General features: G+C 35.7%; 1 protein-coding gene across 4 annotated transcripts in view; it reads right to left on the reverse strand.

The window, feature by feature from the left end:
- The window catches only part of PBX3 (PBX homeobox 3), a gene marked incomplete at its 3' end in the record, with an annotated part of 192679 nt that overhangs the window by 40953 nt on the left and 137419 nt on the right, over window positions 1–14307 (reverse strand). For 3 of the 4 annotated variants that reach the window (XM_084236124.1, XM_084236122.1, XM_084236123.1), the window contains exon 3: window positions 9720–9961. In XM_084236124.1, coding sequence (XP_084092250.1) covers window positions 9720–9961 — 242 coding nt within the window. The remainder of the gene's footprint in view (window positions 1–9719; window positions 9962–14307) is intronic. The other variant, XM_084236121.1, reaches the window with a different exon arrangement.

Raw genomic sequence — 14307 nt, forward strand, 5'->3', positions numbered from 1 at the left:
TCCTGCCACCTGCTGCTCCCCTCAGCAGTGTGCTTTTGGTCCTTCTGCCTGCTCTGCTCCCCGCTCTGGCTCTGGTGAATTCTCTCACCCTCCCGCGCTTCTGACTGTACCCGGTGCTTGTATAAATAAATAAATAAATAAATAAATAAATAAATAAATAAATAAATAAATAAATAAAACAAAACATACTACAACAGCATGGTTAAAGGAACATAAAGAGTATAAGACTTCTTGTGATAAAGTATTGTCAATCAATTCTTATAAGCCTTCTTCCTTGCCATTTGATCCTTTTTCCTTAAAAATGAGGTAACCAGAAGGGGAGAGGGACAAGTGGGGAGTAAAGGTGAGGGAACCCAGTGGACAATGGTGGAGATTCATTCCTGGTCTTTGGTGGTGGGTGTGGTGTAGTAACATAAATCTGGAGAGGTATGAACCTATACTCCTAAATCATATACAGTGTTGTAAACCAAAGTTACCTCAATGAAACATAAGACAACTTTTAAAAATCATGCAAAAATTTCAAATTAAGTAATAATGGACGATTTGAAATCTTTGGATTTTAGACAACACTTTTAGTGATACTCATTGGCTATTGTCTCCTCAATATCCAAACATTGGTTTACACTCAAAATGGAAGTCTTTAGGGTTTTGTTTGGTTTATAGTAGTGCTTTTTTCAGTTGTGAATTCAAGATTCAACTCCTTTCTTGCCTGTAAGTTCAGATCATTGAACGTAAAATAAGTGAGCAAGCACTGATTTGAGGAAATTTGGATGGATCAGTGAGCAAACCAAAAAATAAATTCATCTTTTGTAACCATCTAGAGAAGCTGATTGCACAGAATAGATCATATTCTATTCTAAAATCCACTTTTCAAGGCAAAGAAAAAAATCTCTATTAAAAATTTAATGCATCGCAGAGCAATTCGATAAAAACAAGAAATAAAAAGAATCCAGAATAGAAAAGAAGGGAAATTATCATTATCTGCTGATGATATAACACATATAGAAAACCCTAAAGCTTCCACCAAAAAGCTATTAGAAACAATAAGTGAGTGCCAATAAACTGGCAAGCTGTAAAATTAATACACAAAAATCTGTTATATTCCTATATGCAAATAACACACAAGAAGAAAAACAAATTAAGAAAACAACCCCATTTATAATCACATCAAAGAATTAAATACCTAGAAACAAATTTAAGAAAGGAAAAGAAATTGAAGAAGACACAAAGAAATGAAAAGACATGCCTGCTCATGGATTGGAAGAATTAACATTATTAAAATGGCCATCCTCCCAAAAGCAATATACAGATTCAATGCTATTCCAATAAAAATCCCAATGACATTCTTCAAAGAAATAGAACAAATACTGATGAAATTCATATGGAACCACAAAAAACCATGAATAGCCAAAGCCCTACTGATGAAAACAAAGAGAGAAAGGAGGTATCACACTTCCAAACTTCAAGCTATACTACAAAGCCATAATAATTAAAACAGTTTGGTATTGGAACAAAAGCAGACACACAGACCAATGGAACCAAATAGAGAGCCCAGAAATAAAGCTGCACTTATATGAACAACTAATCTTTGACAAAGGAGCAAAGAATATGCAATGGAACATGGACAGTTTGTTCAATAAATGGTGCTGGAAAAACTGGACCTCCACATGCAAAAAAATGAAACTAGACCACTACCTCCCACTGTGCAAAAAAATCAACTCAAAATGGATGAGAACTGGACATAAGACCTAAAACCATAAAATATATAGAAGAAAATATACGTAAAACACTACAAGACATACATCTCAAAAACATATTTAAAAAAAAAAAAAAAAAAAAAAAACATATTTAAAGACTCATCACCCAAAGCAGTGATAGTGAAGGCAAAGATAAACACCTGGGATTACATCAAACTGAAAAGCTTCTGCATAGCAAAAGAGACATTAACCAAAACAGAGAGACACCCCACTAATTGGGAAAAATCTTTGCACTCCAGTCAACTGATAAGGGATGGATCACAATGATATACAAAGAACTCACACAGCTCAACAAAAACAAAATGAACAATCCAGTCAAGAAATGGGCAGAAGAACTCAAAAGACATTTCTCCAAAGAGGAAAAGCAAATGGCCAAGAGGCATATGAAAATATGTTCAACATCCCTTATGATCAGGGAAATGCAAATCAAAACCACACTGAGATACTGCCTTACACCAGTAAGAATGGCACGTATCAAAAAACAAGCAACAACAAATGTTGGCGAGGATGCGGTGAAAAAGGAACTCTCCTACATTGCTGGTGGGAGTGCAAACTGGTCCAACCACTGTGGAAAGCTGTCTGGAGGTTCCTCAATCTACTAAAAATGGAGCTACCATACTATTCGGCAATTCCACTCCTAGGGATCAACCCAAAGGACACAAAAACAGTGACTCAAAAGAGCACCTGTACACCTATGTTCATTGCAGCACTATTTACAATAGGTAAAACCTGGAAACAACCCAAATGCTCAAAAATAGATGACTGGATCAAGAAGATGTGGTATATATATACACAATGGAATATTATTCAGCAATCAAAAAGGTAAACTCATGCCATTCACAGCAATGTAGATGGAGCTAGAAGGAATTATGCTCAGTGAAATAAGCCAGAAGGAAAAAGAAAAACATTGGATGGTTTCACTTATAACAGGAATATAGGGGAACCCAATAAGACATCACTGTGAAAAAAATAATAACAATACAAAACACAACAAAGCAAAACCAGACAATTATAAACCAGAGACATACTGCAGGGGAGGAGGAGGGAGAGGGGTGAGAGGGATGGAGGGAGGAGCACAGGGGACTGTGGTGATGGTGCACGGGTGCCCTGAGGAAGGAGATTCTATGGGGACTCAATCTGAGGGGGTCGGGGGAAGCAAATATTGTCTAAAAAAATGTAAAAAATGATAAATGTTAAAAAAAAATGGGGCCTCCCCGGTGGCGCAGCGGTTGAGCGCTGGGTTGCGAAGCTGCCTGCAGCCTCTGCATTGCCAGTTGGATCCCCGGCTGCTCCTGACCACCGGAGGCGGATCCCACATGGCGCACAGACCTCTCCTGCTGCCCGCTGCTCCCCTCAGCAGTGTACTTTCGTCCTTCTGCCTGCTCTGCTCCCTGCTCTGGCTCTGGTGAATTCTCTCACCCTCCTGCGCTTCTGACTGTACCCTGTGCTTGTATAAATAAATAAATAAATCTTCCAAAAAAAAAATTAAAAAAATAAAAAATAAAATAAAATAAATGAAAAAAAAAACAAATTTAAGAAAGAAGGTAAAATTTTTTTTTATGAAATAAAAACTGTAAAACAATATTACAAGATACAAAACAAACACATGGGATAGAAAGATACCCCATGTTCATGGATGAGGAGAATTAATATAGTGAAAATGAACATCCTAACAAAAACAATATACAGTTTCTGGGCCTCCCCAGTGGCGCAGCGGTTGAGCGCTGGGTTGCAAAGCTGCCCGCAGCCTCTGCAGCGCCGGTTCGATCCCCGGCCACCAGGCAAGGGTCCCACATGGCACGACAGATCTCTCCTGCCGTGCCCGCTGCTCCCCTCAGCAGTGTATTTCGCCGGTCTACCTGTTCTGTTCCCCACTCTGGCTCTGGTGAATTCTCTCACCCTCCCACGCTCTGACTGTACTCAGTGCTTGTATGAATAAATAAATAAATCTTTAAAAAAATTTCAAAATGGATTAAAGAATTGGATGTAAAACCCAAAACCACAAAACACATAGAAGACATAGGTGACATGTTCTATGACATCAATGAGGGAGATGACTTTGGACATATTGGCCCCTACAGAAAGGGAAATGAAAATATTACTTTCCAAGGATATTAAGAACTCATCCAATTTAACAACCAAAACCCAAACATCACAATTAAAACATGGGCAGGAGATGTGAGGGCATTTTTCCAAAGGGGCTATACAGATAACCAATAGACATGAACAAATGGTCTTCATCACTTCTTATAAGGGTAAAGCAATTCAAAACTACAATGAGATATCATCTCATACCTGTAAGAATGGATTACACCAAAAAGACTGCTAACAAGTACTGGCCAGGATGTGAAGAAAGAGGAACACTTGTGGGAATGTAAAGTGATGCAGCCAATTTGGAAAGAAATATGGATAGACCCTTCCTCAAAAAAACTAAAAATAGAACTAGCATATAATCCAGTAATCTCACTTTTGGGTGTCTATCTGAAGAATACGAAGTCATCAACTTCAAGATTTATATTCACCACAATGTTCACTGCAACATTACTTACAATAACAAAGTTATCACTGAGATATGACTGGATAAGTGTGTGTGTGTGTGTGTGTGTTCCACACAATGGAAAATATTCAGCTATAAGGACAGACAACAATCTGCAGCAAAATACAGGAATGCAAAGAGACTGTATGAAGCAAAATTAGTCAGAAAGATAAACACAGAATTGGAATGTTTCACCTATATATCACTAAAACCTGGAAACAGAGTAGATGAATTGACAAAACAAAACAAAAATAAACTAGTAGACACTGATAACTGAACTGAGTTGGGGGAGGGGTAGTTAGGCTGCAGGGAGTGTAATGGATGGTGGTTGCGTTGTTTTGTTTTGTCTTTTTTTTGTGTGTGTTTTGTTTATAAAAAATAGAAAAGTTTGGCCTCTCAAATATGCATGTATCCATTTTATAATCTTGCAAATAAGCTTAGTACAATACTACAGATGCAGTATTTATGGATTGCTTATTAAATCAACAAACTCTTGTTTTAGGAAAAAGTCAACATTTAAAGAATCTTTCTAAGCCAACGATAATACAATGAGACCAACATATTTAAGAAGCAGCTGCAAGGATAAAGTAACTATTGTAACTCAACACTTCTTACTTAATTACATGGCATAGGAAACTATCTTATGAGAGTTTGTAAAGATTATTTTATATAATCTACATTAAATTCTTTGCACATAATTAATATTTAGTAAATGATAGTTATTATTGACAATAAAAATGGAAATTATACGAAATTTACATTTTCTGTGAATGTGCTATTCTGCATGCAAGTCCCTACTCTGATGGCCTTCCAATTTATCTGAATAAACACAAACACTGTTTCCTAAGAAGCTGAAGAAAAAAGTTTTCAAATATAAAACAAGTCATTAATAATGCATTTGGTACTTAGAGTTAATAAACTAAAGTTGGGAGGGGAAAAAAGAAATATCCAAACACTCTTGTCAACCAAGGAAAACAGCAGGTATGGAAACTGACAAAAAAACCCTTTCCTCGGAGTAATGAATGACAAAAGCCTTCCTTGGGAATATAAAATATAAAGTTTCCATTAGGTAGTTCCATTTCTTCTTTCCCAGTTAACTATTAAGAAATAGAAAAATGGGATTAGGAGTATGTGGCTGTACAATCTCTAATATAAAAATACCAGCATATTTTAATCTGATAAAAATAAAATTCCTTTAAAAGCAAAGGAGATTTTGCCAGCAAAAGTAAGCATATAATATCGAGCTCCCCAATAAGCACAATGATCATGCCTGTATAGTGATTTTATATTTCACACTCATTCTTCATTCCCCCAAGAATCCCTTGTAATCTGAAAGTCCTATAGTAGTTAAACAGCACTTAATTGGTTTTGAGCATATTCAGTGTACATGCTTGGCTCCAATGCTTTACCTGATTTGAGGTGAATTCAAAAGACATCTGTGAACTCAGCAAGCAGGTTCCCAGATGCTTGGGGAGGGTTGGGACCCTTACAACACTTTTGCCTCCAGCAAAAATGTATCTCAATATAATTATAGTAGATAGCTTTCAATATGTCATCTCTATTATATAGCAGCTGTAAATTATGAAGTGAATTGCCTGTGTACAAGCATTTCTGGTACAAGCAAAGTGGGAGAGCTGCATGGGGCATGATATATCTTCCTTTTTAACTGATACCAAATGTCTAAGTAAAACTTCATATGCAAAGACAGTGTTGTCCATTTTCCTTTGACAGATAAGGGGAGGAACCAAGAAGGCCTTCAACTCTTAAAAACAGGCTTCCTCGGTTCCTTGGCTCAAATTTTTCAGGAATGCACCAATTTTAATAGCTGGAGCCTTAGTGATAACTGAATATTTGAAAGGTATGTAGTACAAGCATTCTTCAAAACTTACTGCTAATCAAGACAAAAAAACCAAATCAGTTTTTCTCTAGGCTAATGAGGGATGCAATGCATCCAAGATAAAATATTAGAAAACAGTTGCAGCAAGCTTTGGAAAATTATCATTTTTCCTTTGGGTTTTAGGATCAACAAGAGAAAGGCAAAATAAAATAGCTTTGCTTCCTTTTGGGTGGTTATAATATTCAAGAACCTTACTCTAACATATATTCTCTGCCTAATATTTCAACAGCATTTATAAATGAAATTGAATGATTATCATCAAAAATCATTATAATTGAGCCCATGGAATGGAGGCATAGTATATTAAAGGCATTTTCTTAAAAAACAAAAGACAAGATTTTAAAGTCACTGCCATTCCTAAGACATACACATAAAACTGAGCCTTGCAGCTTGTATTTAATTTTGCTCAAACTAGCTCTAGTCTGCTTAGCTTTGTAAATTTGACTGTGTTTATAAGGTACTTTAATTTACTGCAGTGGTGGTGTTTGTTAATTTTATGGCAATCTAAATCTAAACAGGCTTCAGATACATTTTCATTACAGCTTCATTGCAATACATGGTAGAGTGAATAGCTCTAAGATTCCAATGTAGTTTATTTCTTTTAGTAAAAGACTCAACACAATTTTCTGATGAAGCCTCTTCCTTAACATATATGTTCTTCCTTCCTATCTAGTAATAAATTTTCTGTTACTCAGACTGCCCATGTTCACTCTTAGAAGGAAAAATATATAATTTCTACAAAGAGATTAAAACAGTTGTTTTTTCCATTCCTATCCAATCTTATGCCAAATGCAATCCAACATGAGCAAATCTGAGAAAACCAGAATCTACCTGAAATATTTTCTAATTCTACATAAGTAGCAGCATAAGTCAATGGAAAAAGAAGGCATATAATCAGAAACTGATTCCATGCCTGATTCTGACACTAACAAAATACATGATATTAGACAAATCACTTAACGTAAGTCTCACTTTCTTATCTATAAAATGGAGAGTATAATACCACCTATTTTAGAAATGTTACCACTTCATCTCACTTAGTTATACTCCCAGTGACTCCAAAGCATATTTCTGAAAGGTTTGTTCCAGATAAATTCCTTGTATCCCACAGATTTGAAAAGAAAAGAGGAATATCTCATGTCAAAACTTTTTTATTCTACTATCTCAGGGACTACACCCAGAAAAGCTATAGAAGTCAGCCCCAAAGACAACTCAAGAAAATTAAATGCCATGGCAGTGTGTCTAGAACAATTCAGAACTATAGGAGAAAATGTAAACCAAAGCTCTGTTGAATCAGGCTACTCATAATTCATTTTTTGTCCATAAGGCTGCATATACTTCATATCTATATTTTTTCTTCTAAAATTATTAAAAATGAGAATGGAAATATACATTTAAATGTTTTATATTAAGACTACTGAACATATCTAGAAATGAAATTTATAATTACATTTTAAAACTCATTTTCCAATTTGATACTTAAAACAAAAAGATATACTATTAAAATGATTTATGAAGAAGTTTGTGTGTGTGTGTGTGTGTGTGTGTGTATTTTAAAAGCAAAACAAAACCCTTAGTGACACTGACTGATGCCAGCTTTACCTAACTTCCAATAGGGCTATAGGGAGAAAACAGTGTGGCTTGAATAAAGAAACATGGCAGGAGATAAAAAGGAATCACCTTAATCCCCAGCCAGAAAAATCAGGCCATTTGCCCCAAGTATTATAGATCTTTCTGTGCAAGGTGACTGGTGGTATTTTTTGGTAAATGTGTATATTTAACATAAAGTTATACAATTAGAATTATACTACAAATTAGAAACATTTTCTACTGTTTATGCTCAAGGCAATTTTTTCAACCATGACTTATTTTGTTTACTCTCAATTATTCATGTCAAATCGGAAAGCTTAATTTTTTTTCATGTACATATATATAATAACTTTCTTAAAATTGTTATCTGTACATAGTCCACCACAAATTATTCCTACAAATGAGACCAAGGACACAGTTTGAGATCTTGAAATCCCTAGTCAGAAAAAAGATATTAATTTATATTGCATTTTAATATAAAGCTATGCAATCTTTCTACCCTTCCTCATAACACACTCATCTCCAGGACAGAATTTAACATTTGCTTAATACCACCATACCCAGAATAGTAGAGAAAGCAGTGAAAAAAGGAAATACATATATATATTTTATATGTGTATATATACACACATACACATACACACACACTGAAACTATACAAGGAACTTCGAAGAAAAAACACTATTAAAACTAAGACTCCCAACGACATATTAAGGTGTTTGGACTTTAAAAAGTACCTGATGACATAGTGAAATATCGATGGGTAAAATAACACGATGCCTAAGATTTGTTTTAAAATTACCAAAAAGGGAGAAATAGGGATAAGTATAGATAAAATAAGATTGACAAGTGTTGATAACTATCTCGGTAGTGGGTATCTAGGATATTCCTTATTTTAGGCTGAACTCTATAAAATTGCCAATATACAACTATTTCTTACTTTAAAATTTACTCATTTCATAAGATTCAATTGCATAATATTCTCTTTACTTAGGGCACATTTAAACATTGCCACAACAGTGGGTTTCTTTGTATCACCTTCCACTGAGAATTCATAAAAGTACACAGGTTTTTAGCCTTAAACTAACAATTAAAATATGTTTAGGATGAGCCACCAACATATTGCCTTATTTTGCTGACTCTAAGACTAACTTACATTTTCCTTACATTTTAACATCACTGAAGTGTGGAAGCATTTTACAATCAATGACAAGCGACAGTTAAATTGGACAGTATTAATTGTTTCCTGGTACATAAAACAATGGCATAGTTTAAAATCAAACGTATTTCAAGTTTGATGAAGTATGATTAATATAATTGCTCAAAATAACTTTTCTAATCCATACTCTATTTCTAATCGGGAATTTAGCACATAATGGCTAATATTCTCTGCCCTAAGGTACCTATAATTATCCTGGGAGGTCTCCTCCTCAGAAAGCCGGGCTAGAACCTACTCACTTTGTGAAGTTAGCTCCTTCCCCTATAGACTAGCACAATCCAGAAGAATTAATTCCTAGGATTCTGGAGTTCACAGCATAGGAAGAAGAGCTAAGTATGCAATGCTTCCCTTTAAAAGTTGTTGGAGCTTATAAAAAAGGCCAGTGGATACATATTAATTATGCAGAGCTCTGAAGAACACAAGGTAGCAAGGCTAGAGGGGAAGGATGGCTGCAGGTGTGTAGTAAGGGCACATGGACATAAGGAATGAATAAAAACTAAAACAAGTAGATGAGACAAAATAGCTTTCGCTTCACCTCCAAAATCTCAAAGGGACTTCATTTCATGACTCCAACAATTGACTTGGATTTTTGCATTGACCTTATTTCTTTTGCTCTTTGTGGTAACACCTACCCCTCACAGCCCTCAGAATTGGTTAGCACAGTCTAACAGAAGAGCGATAGAGGGTTTGTGCAGGACTATGAGAGTGGCGGCTGCTGACCTGTTCATATTTCTCCAGTTCTGTGTGATAGATTTGTCTGATCTGGGTCAATTTGGCTCTGTAATCTGAGTGTTCAATAGAGTTATCTGAAGAACCTCCAGAGGCTGCCGCGGCTGCAGCTGCTGCCGCCGATCCCCCACCTTTCTCAGGACCTGAAACCCCTTCTGCCAAAAGCATATTGTCCAGTCTCATTAGCTGGGGATCGGGAGGGTCCTCCTCCTGGGCTCCTCTGATGCTGAGACCTTCAAGGAAAGAGAGAGAGAGAGACAGAGAGAAGAAGCGAGAAACAGGACAAACAGTGTGAGTATTTTGTTTGAGAAAATGATCATATAACATTCTATAGTTCATGTGGGAGTTTAGTTTTTCCCATTTTATCAATAAGCATGAGTAGTATGAAAATTCTTTTCAAGATAATAATTACATGCACCCTAGAATTTCTTACATAGCTCCCCTTCTTAATTTAGCCCAGATCAGATCCTTAGAAAAAAGTAACCCTGGCTTCTCAAAATATTCTACCAACCAACCTGCCCAAATTTAAGTGATTTAAGCATAAAATGGGGATTATCAGGGGGAAAAAAAACACATAATTGCAAGGATTTTAAACAAACCCATCAAATGGCGGTTATTCTCTTTCTCTGGACAGTTGGAAGGACAGTATTAAAAATCTCATAGAATAATTATTTCACAAGCTAGATCCAAAAATTAGAAAATAAACAAGAGTAGACGGGCTTTTCCATCATGTAATTTCAAGGGAGAAAAGAAATACATACATTATGAGGTAATTAGCTATGCTGAAAATATACATATTATTAAATGAATGTTGTTAAGCATTTGCCAACAAACTATAAAACCAGGACACTAAATACAGTATTAAAAATGTACCATCGACATGGCAATACAGTGCCGGGCACAGCAGTCTCAATCTAATTTTGTTTTCAAATCAAGAACTTCCTAAGTGATGCCCAGTCAGCAACCTCATCTGAGTACTATAGATCACAGCTGACAATTCATAGGTTTAATCAGGTCACATAGGCTTTCTGCCAAGATGTTTTCAACAATACAGCAGACAAAGTTTTAAAATAATTATCATGGTACAAAAAGCACTGGAGTCATGACAGCTCAAAATCAGCATTTTCATTAATGTGTAACATAATCTAAAATATCCCAGACCAATTAACCTCTGTAAATCTGTTTAAAAAACAGGTTTCCCACACTAGTTACAAGGCATCTTGGGGAACGGGGTGAGAAGGAAGTTGGCATCTTACATGTCTCCATTTGGATTCTGCCTTTCTCATCTGTGACTGTTGTTGTTTATCCACAGTGGTGCACATTCTGTGTCTAGTGTAACTTACATGACAGCAACATCCATAAGCTGCCAAGTACTCAACTGAGCACCAGCTCTGCGATTTTATATGCTAACCTAAAACTACCAGCAATTCTTTTAAGAACAGATTTCATTCCTAGATGTCCTGAATTACACCCACAGCATGACAGAGCTCTTGGTTATCTTAACTCAAATGCACAACTTTAATTTCTTCCCCCAAAACATTTTAAAGCTGTCACTTTCATTAAAAAATATACTTCAGAATAATTTCAACTGGGTAATAAAACTAACTTGCAATAATTTAAAATTATATCTGTTGTCTGTTCAGAGGTGAATAAATAAGGTTTGAAAACTATAATATACTAGGACAATAAATTCATTTAGGGAACCAAAAAGTTAGGTAACTATCTTGAATAAAATAAAATCAGTATGACACATTGCTGAATAAAGATGGATAAGCATGTATTTGCTATTGCTTCTAGATCTAAAGGAATCTAGAGTTAGATTGTTCTAGAACTAGTAATATTGGTCATGTTGGTATTTTTAATTTAATTTTTCCTCCCTTCTAGTTATTTGTTAGGTATTAAAATCTCATTGCCTAGACACACTCATATCAAGTTCTGAGCGCTTTCTGCATGCAGTGGGAATTTGCTGAGTAATCTCTCATCTTGGGCTTTGGGCTATGCTTCATTTTATATTATTTATTTAGAAGTTTCTCCTTAAACTAATTTTTTCTCACACTTTTTGTGTGTTTATTGTTTCTTTTCTGTATTTATAAAGCTACTGGTGCTTCTCCCTGAAGTTCATTTTTTAAATCTATTCTCAAGTTTCCCCCAGGTTTCTAGCTCTCTCCTTGTAGATACACACATTGCTTTCCCTTATGGACAATTGGTGAGGTGCTCTAATAGCAGAACACCCCTGGTGAAAATTATTACAAATGTGACAAACAGGATGCTCAATGATTAATACAAAAGGAAGCAGACTATAAGGAAGAGAGAAGAAGCTTTTCAGCAAGAAATAGAAAAGACAATCTACTTAGTCATTTACACCACTTACACCTAATATATGTATAAACCATCACCACCATACCAACAGGAAGCAACCCTTAAACTTAATAGTAGTAAACACAAATAAAAATAATGAAAGGGGGGTCTCCCAGGTGGCGCAGCGGTTGAGCACTGTGGTTGAGCACTGGGTTGCGAAGCTGCCCGTGGCTGCAGTGCTGGTTCGATCCCCGGCTGCTCCCCGGCCACCAGAGGAGGGTCCCACATGGCTCGCAGACCTCTCCTGCCGCCCGCTGCTCCCCTCAGCAGTGTACTTCGGTCCTTCTGCCTGCTCTGCTCCCCGCTCTGGCTCTGGTGAATTCTCTCACCCTCCCTCGCTTCTGACTGTGCCCAGTGCATGTATAAACAAAACAAACAAAATAAATAAATAAATAAATAAATAAATAAATGAAAAACATGCCTCTATTAAAAAAACTAAAAAAAAAAAATGAAAGGTATGTAATTTCAGCTGTTCTATATTCTTCTTGTGATGAATGGTTATCTCTTATTTGTAAAATTTTAAGTAAATCAACACTTCAGTGTGGTCTTCAAAAGCAGGGAAAAATGTTTTAATGTGATCCTTCTGCATTTACTTTATAAATTATGTGCATCAAATCTAATCAAAGAAATCATTTCCTGACAAAAAAGTTCAAATTCCTTTGGATAAAAATAAGGTGTTTTGCAAGTAGGCAATATCAAGATTATTTTTTAATACTGAAGTATTTTCATTGTGGAAAAGTGAATAAATTTTTTTTCCATTAAGTACACTTGTGATTGTGGATTTTTAAATAGTAATGCCTAGTTTTTAAAATTATCTTTTAATTTGAATATTTCTCTTTATTTTCTTAGTTTACATTCAAATTACTATTTCACTCCTCCACCTTCCTATCTATTCACTCACTATTAGTTTACTAATCTGCCAAAGTCACACCTGGCTTTCAATCATTAACACCTACTCCTCTGGGCACCTATAAACATTTTAATGAACTAAATTTGCAAAGGCCAGAATGAATCAGCTGGTGAGGTTATCAAACAATATCTTGAAATTGAAACATGAGAAAACAAGAATTTAAAAAGTGGCCATTCTTGTTTGTATACTGGAATATTTATAGAGATTTAGAAAGTTTGCATCTCGGCTCCTTGGTTATCATAGCATTGTAAAATTTACAAAAAAAAAAAAAGGCACCCTATTTGCAATCTACTTACAACCACAACATTCATTTCTGTATCCCCAAGATTTAGACAAATCATACAAACACAGTAAAACATTGTTTAACAATGAACTTGGCTTTGTTATAAGCCCGCAGTTTTTGCATATCTTTCAGCAAATCCTAATTAGCTGTCTTTCAACAGCCGTGCACCTGCCCCACAGATAATGGGAGCAAGCATCTGCATAGATGACTGCATTCGGGGGGCAATAAATAAATTACGGGTCAAAATTATTACAAAGCTTTCTCCGAATAAACGCACACCCTTCACAATACTAAGCTGCAGATGTGAAAAGTACCTAAAGCCCACTCAAATGGTATGATTACGGGGCTGTTTGAGTTTAATAATCTGACTGTAATTCAGGCATTTTCAACAGCTCATTAAGGGTTCATTAATATATAGGCAAGCTTTTGAATTATAAATAAGCAGATTAGAAATCTTCAGTGGCTGGATTGTACAGTAGTAGCCGCTCTAACAGAACAACACTCTAACACAATGAAGAATTGACCTGAGAGAATGAGGTGCAAACACAGGGCACTAACTAAGCTTCACTGGCTCCCTCATTTCAAGGACCAAGCCCACTGAACCATGACTAACTGTTCATCCAGGATTTGAAGAGTGGCTTGAGACCACGGCGACTTCAAGTCTGTTCTACACATGATCATGAATTAGGCAAAACTATGACCTAGCCCTAAAATATTTTCACAATCAGGGAAGGCACACAATATCCACAGTAATGATAAATAAAAGTGATCATCAGTAAAGACTATATTATCCAGATCAGCTAAAAACCAAAAAGCTATTATGGAAACTTGAGTTGCTTGATTTTTCTCTTGCCTAATGAGCATGCCACAAAACTAGATCCCAAATTATTCATAAGTTTAGGTATATGAAGTCTCTATAATTTTGTTCCTGGCAGACTTATTCTTGATTCACTCAACTACCACATCACAGTCTTAGCTTAGAGAAACAAGTTTAGCAGAGTATCAGGTACAACAAGGTCGAATCAAAT

Source organism: Talpa europaea (assembly GCF_964194135.1).
Source record: "Talpa europaea genome assembly, chromosome: 7".
Classification (NCBI taxonomy): domain Eukaryota; kingdom Metazoa; phylum Chordata; class Mammalia; order Eulipotyphla; family Talpidae; genus Talpa; species Talpa europaea.